We start from the raw sequence: 10,533 nt of genomic DNA on the forward strand, positions 1-10,533 counted from the left end.
GGAGAGAGAGGGTGGGGGAGTGAGGGAGGGAGGGAGAGAGAGGGACGGAGGGAGAGAGAGGGAGAGGAGGAGGGGAGGGAGGGAGGAGAGAGGGAGGGAGGGAGGGAGAGGGAGGGAGGGAGAGAGGGAGAGAGAGGGTGGGGGAGTGAGGGAGGGAGGGAGAGAGAGGGACGGAGGGAGAGAGAGGGACGGAGGGAGAGAGAGGGGACGGAGGGAGAGAGAGAGGGGCAGGGTGAGGGGGTCGACGCGCGCGATGCCTCACCTGGATGACTGCCTCGTTGTGCAGCATCTGCCCGATGAGGTGCAGCAGGAACTGGGGCGTCCCAGCCCCCGGCAGCAGGTGTGCAGGAGGTCCCAGTCACACCGGGTGGCCAGCAGGTTCCCAATCACCCTCAGAGCGGGGCGTAGCCGAGAGGCCCCCTCCAGCATCCCCTCCAGCACCTGGAGAACGGGAGAGGGGGGGTTCATTAACGAACGCAAGTCAAGGCAGCAGATCCACACACACACAGGGATCATAAGAACATAAGAAACAGGAGCAGGAGTCGGCCATTCGGCCCCTCGAGCCTGCTCCGCCATTCAATACGATCATGGCTGATCTGATCATGGACTCAGCTCCACTTCCCCGCCCGCTCCCCAGAACCCTTCACTCCCTTATCGCTCAAAAATCTGTCTATCTCCGCCTTAAATATATTCAATGACCCAGCCTCCACAGCTCTCTGGGGCAGAGAATTCCACAGATTTACAACCCTCTGAGAGAAGAAATTCCTCCTCATCTCAGTTTTAAATGGGCGGCCCCTTATTCTGAGACTATGTCCCTAGTTTTAGTTTCCTCTATCAATGGAAATATCCTCTCTGCATCCACCTTGTCGAGCCCCCTCATTATCTTATATGTTTCTATAAGATCACCTCTCATTCTTCTGAACTCCAATGAGTAGAGGCCCAACCTACTCAACCTATCTTCATAAGTCAACCCCCTCATCTCAGGAATCAACCGAGTGAACCTTCTCTGAACAGCCTCCAATGCAAGTATATCCTTCCTTAAATACGGAGACCAGAACTGCACGCAGTACTCCAGGTGTGGCCTCACCAATACCCTGTACAGTTGTAGCAGGACTTCTCTGCTTTTATACTCCATCCCCCTTGCAATAAAGGCCAACATTCCATTGGCCTTCCTGATCACTTGCTGTACCTGCAGACTAACTTTTTGTGTTTCATGTACAAGGACCCCCAGGTCCCTCTGTACTGCAGCACTTTGTAATTTTCCTCCATTTAAATTATAATTTGCTTTTCTATTTTTTCTGCCAAACTGGATAACCTCACATTTTCCCACATTATACTCCATCTGCCAAATGTTTGCCCACTCACTTGGCCTGTCTGTATCCCTTTGCAGATTTTTTGTGTCCTCCTCACAACTTGCTTTCCCACCCATCTTTGTATCATCAGCGAACTTGGCTACATTACACTCGGTCCCTTCATCCAAGTCATTAATGTAGATTGTAAATAGTTGAGGCCCCAGCACTGATCCCTGCGGTACCCCACTAGTTACTGTTTGCCAACCAGAAAATGACCCATTTATCCTGACTCTCTGTTTTCTGTTAGTTAGCCAATCCTCTATCCATGCTAATATATTGCCCCCAACCCCGTGAACTTTTATCTTGTGCAGTAACCTTTTGTGTGGCAGCTTGTCAAATGCCTTCTGGAAATCTAAATACACCACATCCACTGGTTCCCCCTTTATCCACCCTGTCCGTTACATCCTCAAAGAACTCCAGCAAATTTGTCAAACATGATTTCCCTTTCATAAAACCATGTTGACTCTGCTTTTCCAAATGTCCCGCTACTGTTTCCTTAATAATGGACTCCAGAATTTTCCCAACCACAGATGTTACGCTAACTGGTCTATCGTTTCCTGCTTTTTGTCTGCCTCCTTTGTTAAATCGGGGCGTTACATTTGCGGTTTTCCAATCCCCTGGGACCTCCCCAGAATCCAGGGATTTCTGGTAGATTACAACCAATGCATCCACTATCTCTGCAGCCACTTCTTTTAAAACCCTGGGATGTAAGGCATCAGGTCCAGGGGTCTTGTCCACCGTTAGTCCCATTATTTTACCGAATACTACTTCATTAGTGATAGTGATTGTATTAAGTTCCTCCCTACCCATAACCCCTTGATTATCCACTACTGGGATGTTTTTAGTGTCTTCTACCGTGAAGACCAATACAAAATATTTGTTTAACATCTCTGCCAGTTCCTTGTTCTCCATTATTAATTCCCCAGTCTCATCCTCTAAGGGACCAACATTTACTCTAGCCACTCTTTTCCTTTTTATGTACCTGTAGAAACGCTTACTATCTGTTTTTATATTTTATACTAGTTTCCTTTCAGAATCTCTCTTCCCTCTCTATTATTTTTCCAGTCGTTCTTTGCTGGCTTTTAAAAGTTTCCCAATCTTCAGGCCTCCTCTCATACAAGCTTGGCCATATTTCAACTTGGTACCATCCCTTATTTCCTGAGTTAGCCACGGATGGTTATCCCTTCTCTTACAGTCTGTCCTTCTCATTGGGATATATTTTTGTTGATCAGGCTCCCCCCGCATCGCGCCCCCAACCGAAGGAGGGGAGATTCACCGGCCATCAGCTCCACAGTGAAGAGCGGAGATTCAGTTCAAGGTGCGTGTTTGGCGGGCATGCCCTGCACGACACCCCCAACACGCACACTTCAGAGACTCGGTGACAGCAACCGAGGGGGGGTTGTTGGGGGAGATGGGAACAACCGAGGGGGGGGATGTTGGGGGAGATGGGAACAACCGAGGGGGGGATGTTGGGGGAGATGGGAACAACCGAGGGGGGGGGATGTTGGGGGCGATGGGAACAACCGAGGGGGGGATGTTGGGGGAGATGGGAACAACCGAGGGGGGGGGGGAAGTTGGGGGAGATGGGAACAACCGAGGGGGGGGAAGTTGGGGGAGATGGGAACAACCGAGGGGGGGGGAAGTTGGGGGAGATGGGAACAACCGAGGGGGGGATGTTGGGGGAGATGGGAACAACCGAGGGGGGGGAAGTTGGGGGAGATGGGAACAACCGAGGGGGGGGAAGTTGGGGGAGATGGGAACAACCGAGGGGGGGGAAGTTGGGGGAGATGGGAACAACCGAGGGGGGGATGTTGGGGGAGATGGGAACAACCGAGGGGGGGGAAGTTGGGGGAGATGGGAACAACCGAGGGGGGGGGATGTTGGGGGGAGATGGGAACAACCGAGGGGGGGGATGTTGGGGGAGATGGGAACAACCGAGGGGGGGGGAAGTTGTGGGAGATGGGAACAACCGAGGGGGGGATGTTGGGGGAGATGGGAACAACCGAGGGGGGGATGTTGGGGGGGGGGGGCGATGAAAGCCACTGGAGAGGCGGAAGTTGGGCTGGGTGTAGAGCCACCGCCGCGATGATGTCATCACCATGGCCCCCCCCTCCCGCCCCTTCACTTTAAAGGGGAGAGTCTCCGCGCTTTTCAAACCAAGGCCCGCTGGGCCACCGGGGAGGCCTTTGGCCGGGCCAGCGGCCTGTTGGCGGCCCGGCCGAACCCGGTGGGGGGGGGGGGCGTAACTGTCGGCACGACAGCGCAGTCGTCCCGACGGGGAAAAAACATGGCGGCCGTGGCGGAGCGCCCTCCCCTTTAAGGGAAGCCACATCGCAGTTGCAGAAGGCCGCAGGCTCGCTGGGCCACCGGGAAAAATCAAGGTGTCGGCCCCGCCGGGCCGGCCGAAGGTTTACCGAGGGGAGGGGAACAGCGACGGTGCTCACGGTGATGACGTGCTTAACACGGATCGGCCGCAGAGGAGCGGCGAGCGGGGGGAATCAGTGCACCGCCGGGAGAACTTGGCCGGGCAATTGGGCCCGGCGGCGAGCATTCCACCAGAAGCCGGCCTCGACTCCACTCCGCAGAGTGACTGCCGATTTGCGGTGGTAACAGGCCTCAAGGAAAGGAGCACTTTCAGCCCCCAAGTGTCTAAATGGGACAGAGGAGCAAAGCGATCCAGGGAGAGAGAGACACGAATCATTAATAGTCGGGACGCAGGTCATTACAAAAGGGCAAACCAAGCACTGGAGTCCATTTCTACAGGGGTTAAACCGAAAAGCAAATAAGTTATGTTAAACTTGTATCGAAGCTCAGTTACAGCACACTGGGAGCACTGTGCACAGTTCCGGTCTCCATATACCTTGGTTAGACCACACTGGGAGCACTGTGCACAGTTCCGGTCTCCATATACCTTGGTTAGACCACACTGGGAGCACTGTGCACAGTTCTGGTCTCCATATACCTTGGTTAGACCACACTGGGAGCACTGTGCACAGTTCTGGTCTCCATATACCTTGGTTAGACCACACTGGGAGCACTGTGCACAGTTCCGGTCTCCATATACCTTGGTTAGACCACACTGGGAGCACTGTGCACAGTTCCGGTCTCCATATACCTTGGTTAGACCACACTTGGAGCACTGTGCACAGTTCCGGTCTCCATATACCTTCAGTAGACCACATTTGGAGCACTGTGCACAGTTCTGGTCTCCATATACCTTGGTTAGACCACACCTGGAGCACTGTGCACAGTTCTGGTGTCCATATACCTTGGGTAGATCACACTTAGAAACATAGAAAATAGGTGCAGGAGTAGGCCATTCAGCCCTTCTAGCCTGCACCGCCATTCAATGAGTTCATGGCTGAACATGCAACTTCAGTACCCACTTCCTACTTTATCGCCATAACCCTTGATCCCCCGAGTAGTAAGGACTTCATCTAATTCCCTTTTGAATGTATTTAGTGAATTGGCCTCAACTACTTTCTGTGGTAGAGAATTCCACAGGTTCACCACTCTCTGGGTGAAGAAGTTTCTCCTCATCTCGGTCCTAAATGGCTTACCCCTTATCCTTAGACTGTGACCCCTGGTTCTGGACTTCCCCAACATCAGGAACATTCTTCCTGCATCTAACCTGTCTAAACCTGTCAGAATTTTAAACGTTTCTATGAGGTCCCCTCTCATTCTTCTGAACTCCAGTGAATACAAGCCCAGTTGATTCAGTCTTTCTTGATAGGTCAGTCCCACCATCCCGGGAATCAGTCTGGTGAATCTTCGCTGCACTCCCTCAATAGCAAGAATGTCCTTCCTCAAGTTAGGAGACCAAAACTGTACACAATACTCCAGGTGTGGCCTCACCAAGGCCCTGTACAACTGTAGAAACACCTCCCTGCCCCTGTACTCAAATCCCCTCGCTATGAAGGCCAACATGTCATTTGTTTTCTTAACCGCCTGCTGTACCTGCATGCCAAACTTCAATGACTGATGTACCATGACACCCAGGTCTCGTTGCACCTCCCCTTTTCCTAATCTGCCACCATTCAGATAATAGTCTGTCTCTCTTTTTACCACCAAAGTGGATAACCTCACATTTATCCACATTATACTTCATCTGCCATGCATTTGCCCACTCATCTAACCTATCCAAGTCACTCTGCAGCCTCATAGCATCCTCCTCGCAGCTCACACTGCCATCCAACTTAGTGTCATCCGCAAATTTGGAGATACTGCATTTAATCCCCTCGTCTAAATCATTAATGTACAATGTAAACAGCTAGGGCCCCAGCACAGAACCTTGCGGTACCCCACTAGTCACTGCCTGCCATTCTGAAAAGTACCCATTTACTCCTACTCTTTGCTTCCTGTCTGACAACCAGTTCTTAATCCATGTCAGCACACTACCCCCAATCCCATGTGCTTTAACTTTGCACATTAATCTCTTGTGTGGGACCTTGTCGAAAGCCTTCTGAAAGTCCAAATATACCACATCAACTGGTTCTCCCTTGTCCACTTTACTGGAAACATCCTCAAAAAATTCCAGAAGGTTTGTCAAGCATGATTTCCCTTTCACAAATCCATGCTGACTTGGACCTATCATGTCACCATTTTCCAAATGCACTGCTATGACATCCTTAATAATTGATTCCATCATTTTACCCACGACTGAGGTCAGGCTGACCGGTCTATAATTCCCTGCTTTCTCTCTCCCTCCTTTTATAAAAAGTGGGGTTACATTGGCTACCCTCCACTCGATAGGAACTGATCCAGAGTCAATGGAATGTTGGAAAATGACTGTCAATGCATCCGCTATTTCCAAGGCACCTCCTTAAGTACTCTGGGAGACAGTCCATCAGGCCCTGGGGATTTATCGGCCTTCAATCCCATCAATTTCCCCAACACAATTTCCCGACTAATAAAGATTTCCCTCAGTTCCTCCTCCTTACTAGACCCTCTGACCCCTTTTATATCCAGAAGGTTGTTGGTGTCCTCCTTAGTGAATACCGAACCAAAGTACTTGTTCAATTGGTCCGCCATTTCTTTGTTCCCAGTTCTGACTTCCCCTGATTCTGACACTTGGAGCACTGTGCACAGTTCTGCTCTCCATATACCTTGGTTAGACCACACTTGGAGCACAGTGTGCAGTTCTGGATGGAACCTGGCCCTTTCCTGTTGTGTGTGTGTGTGTGTGTGTGTGTGAGGCTCAGTCCCACACCGGGTGTGAGATCAGGCTAACTCAGCAGTAGGCCGGAGATGGAGCCTGGACCTTTCCTGCTCTGTGTGTGTGTGTGTGTGTGTGTGTGTGGGGCTCAGTCCCACACTGGGTGTGAGATCAGGCTAACTCAGCAGTAGGCCGAGGTCGGAGCCTGGGCTTTTCCTGCTCTGGGTGGGGGAAGTCAGTCTTCCCTGGGCTTTGGGTAACCACGTACCTGAGTGCTGGAGTCCCCCAGTCTGGCGCGGACACGTTGGTGAAAGGCCTGGTCCCTCAGTAGGGTCAGTGGTGTACTCAGCTGGAGGGCAGAAGGGTCCGTAGCCTCGATCAGCTGCTCCCATTCCTCCTCACTGTCCATCTCCTGAGGTCAAAGTTCAGGGACAAGTTCAACCATCTGCACACTTACAGAATTAAACTGAATTACTCTCTATTAGCAAGCCATAACCCTTTTAAAGAGGGAGACTCATCATCAGGGCCCACTTTTAAATAAGAACATAAGAATGAGGAGCAGGAGTCGGCCATTCGGCCCCTCGAGCCTGCTCCGCCATTCAATAAGATCATGGCTGATCTGATCATGGACTCAGCTCCACTTCCCCGCCCGCTCCCCAGAACCCTTCACTCCCTTATCGCTCAAAAATCTGTCTGTCTCCACCTTAAATATATTCAATGACCCAGCCTCCACAGCTCTCTGGGGCAGAGAATTCCACAGATTTACAACCCTCTGAGAGAAGAAATTCCTCCTCATCTCAGTTTTAAATGGGCGGCCCCTTATTCTGAGACTATGTCCCTAGTTTTAGTTTCCCCTATGAGTGGAAATATCCTCTCTGCATCCACCTTGTCGAGCCCCCTCATTATCTTATATGTTTCGATAAGATCACCTCTCATTCTTGTGAACTTCAATGTGTATAGGCCCAAACTGCTCAACCTTTCCTCATAAGTCAACCCCCTCATCTCCGGAATCAACCGAGTGAACCTTCTCTGAACAGCCTCCAATGCAAGTATATCCCTCCTTAAATACGGAGACCAGAACTGTATGCAGTACTCCAGGTGTGGCCTCACCAATACCCTGTACAGTTGTAGCAGGACTTCTCTGCTTTTATACAAAGGAAGGAGAGAGAAAACAGGGAATTATAGACCGGTCAGCCTGACATCAGAAGTGGGGAAAATGTTGGAATCAATTATTATTAAAGATGTAATAGCAGCGCATTTGGAAAGCAGTGACAGGATCGGTCCAAGTCAGCATGGATTTATGAAAGCGAAATCATGCTTGACAAATCTTCAAGAATTTTTTGAGGATGTAACTGTTAGAGTGGACAAGGAAGAACCAGTGGATGTGGTGTATTTGGACTTTCAAAAGGCTTTTGACAAGGTCCCACACAAGAGATTGTTGTGCAAAATTAAAGCACATGGTATTGGGGGTAATGTACTGACGTGGATAGAGAACTGGTTGGCAGACAGGAAGCAGAGAGTCGGGATAAATGGGTCCTTTTCAGAATGGCAGGCAGTGACTAGTGGGGTACCACAAGGTTCAGTGCTGGGACCCCAGCTATTTACAATATACATTAATGATTTAGATGAAGGAATTGAATGTAATATCTCCAAGTTTGCAGATGATACTAAGCTGGGTGGCGGTGTGAGCTGTGAGGAGGATGCTAAGAGGCTGCAGGGTGACTTGGACAGGTTAGGTGAGTGGGCAAGTGCATGGCAGATGCAGTATAATGTGGATAAATGTGAGGTTATCCACTTTGGTGGTAAAAACAGGAAGGCAGAATATTATCTGAATGGTGACAGATTAGGAAAAGGGGAGGTGCAACGAGACCTGGGTGTCATGGTACATCAGTCATTGAAAGTTGGCATGCAGGTACAGCAGGTGGTGAAGAAAGCAAATGGCATGTTGGCCTTCATAGCGAGAGGATTTGAGTATAGGAGCAGGGAGGTGTTACTGCAGTTGTACAGGGCCTTGGTGAGGCCTCACCTGGAATATTGTGTTCAGTTTTGGTCTCCTAATCTGAGGAAGGACGTTCTTGCTATTAAGGAAGTGCAGCGAAGGTTCATCAGACTGATTCCCGGGATGGCAGGAGTGACATATGAGGAGAGACTGGATCGACTGGGCTTATATTCACTGGAATTTAGAAGGATGAGAGGGGATCTCATAGAAACATATAAAATTCTAACGGGACTGGACAAGTTAGATGCAGGAAGAATGTTCCCAATGTTGGGGAAGTCCAGAACCAGGGGTCACAGTCTAAGGATAATGGGTCAGCCATTTAGGACCGAGATGAGGAGAAACTTCTTCACCCAAAGAATTGTGAACCTGTGGAATTCTCTACCACAGAAAGTTGTTGAGGCCAGTTCGTTAGATATATTCAAAAGGGAGTTAGATGTGGCCCTTACGGCTAAAGGGATCAATAGGCATGGAGAGAAAGCAGGAATGGGGTACTGAAGTTGCATGATCAGTCATGATCATACTGAATGGTGGTGCAGGCTCGAAGGGCTGAATGGCCTACTCCTATTTTCTATGTTTCTATGTATCTAACCCCGTGCTGTACCTGCCCTGGGAGTGTTTAATGGGACAGTGTGGGGGGAGCTTTACTCTGTATCTAACCCTGTGCTGCACCTGCCCTGGGAGTGTTTGATGGGACAGTGTAGAGGGAGCTTTACTCTGTATCTAACCCCCTGTACCTGCCCTGGGAGTGTTTGATGGGACAGTGTAGAGGGAGCTTTACTCTGTATCTAACCCCCTGTACCTGCCCTGGGAGTGTTTGATGGGACAGTGTAGAGGGAGCTTTACTCTGTATCTAACCCCCTGTACCTGTCCTGGGAGTGTTTGATGGGACAGTGTAGAGGGAGCTTTACTCTGTATCTAACCCCCTGTACCTGCCCTGGGAGTGTTTGATGGGACAGTGTAGAGGGAGCTTTACTCTGTATCTAACCCCCTGCACCTGCCCTGGGAGTGTTTGATGGGACAGTGTAGAGGGAGCTTTACTCTGTATCTAACCCGTGCTGTACCTGCCCTGGGAGTGTTTGATGGGACAGTGTAGAGGGAGCTTTACTCTGTATCTAACCCGTGCTGTACCTGCCCTGGGAGTGTTTGATGGGACAGTGTAGAGGGAGCTTTACTCTGTATCTAACCCCCTGTACCTGCCCTGGGAGTGTTTGATGGGACAGTGTAGAGGGAGCTTTACTCTGTATCTAACCCCCTGTACCTGCCCTGGGAGTGTCTGATGGGACAGTGTAGAGGGAGCTTTACTCTGTACCTAACCCGTGCTGTACCTGCCCTGGGAGTGTTTGATGGGACAGTGTAGAGGGAGCTTTACTCTGTATCTAACCCCCTGTACCTGCCCTGGGAGTGTTTGATGGGACAGTGTAGAGGGAGCTTTACTCTGTACCTAACCCGTGCTGTACCTGCCCTGGGAGTGTTTGATGGGACAGTGTAGAGGGAGCTTTACTCTGTATCTAACCCGTGCTGTACCTGCCCTGGGAGTGTTTGATTGAACAGTGTAGAGGGAGCTTTACTCTGTATCTAACCCCCTGTACCTGCCCTGGGAGTGTTTGATGGGACAGTGCAGAGGGAGCTTTACTCTGTATCTAACCCCCTGTACCTGCCCTGGGAGTGTTTGATGGGACAGTGTAGAGGGAGCTTTACTCTGTATCTAACCTCCTGTACCTGCCCTGGGAGTGTTTGATGGGATAGTGTAGAGGGAGCTTTACTCTGTATCTAACCCCCTGTACCTGCCCTGGGAGTGTTTGATGGGACAGTGCAGAGGGAGCTTTACTCTGTATCTAACCCCCTGTACCTGCCCTGGGAGTGTTTGATGGGACAGTGTAGAGGAAGCTTTACTCTGTATCTAACCCCCTGTACCTGCCCTGGGAGTGTTTGATGGGACAGTGTAGAGGGAGCTTTACTCTGTATCTAACCCCCTGTACCTGCCCTGGGAGTGTTTGATGGGACAGTGCAGAGGGAGCTTTACTCTG

At 50.6% G+C, this 10,533-nt stretch overlaps 1 protein-coding gene across 1 annotated transcript in view; it reads right to left on the minus strand.

Annotated features, from left to right (window-relative positions):
• Positions 1–262: 262 nt before the first annotated feature.
• LOC139247098 (serine/threonine-protein kinase 36-like) overlaps positions 263–10,533 on the minus strand; it is a gene marked incomplete at both ends in the record, with an annotated part of 22,515 nt that continues 12,244 nt past the window's right edge. Inside the window, 2 exons of the mRNA XM_070871509.1 lie at positions 263–441; positions 6,776–6,919. Coding sequence (XP_070727610.1) covers positions 263–441; positions 6,776–6,919 — 323 coding nt within the window. The remainder of the gene's footprint in view (positions 442–6,775; positions 6,920–10,533) is intronic.

Source organism: Pristiophorus japonicus, unplaced genomic scaffold (genome assembly GCF_044704955.1).
Source record: "Pristiophorus japonicus isolate sPriJap1 unplaced genomic scaffold, sPriJap1.hap1 HAP1_SCAFFOLD_2569, whole genome shotgun sequence".
Lineage (NCBI taxonomy): Eukaryota > Metazoa > Chordata > Chondrichthyes > Pristiophoridae > Pristiophorus > Pristiophorus japonicus.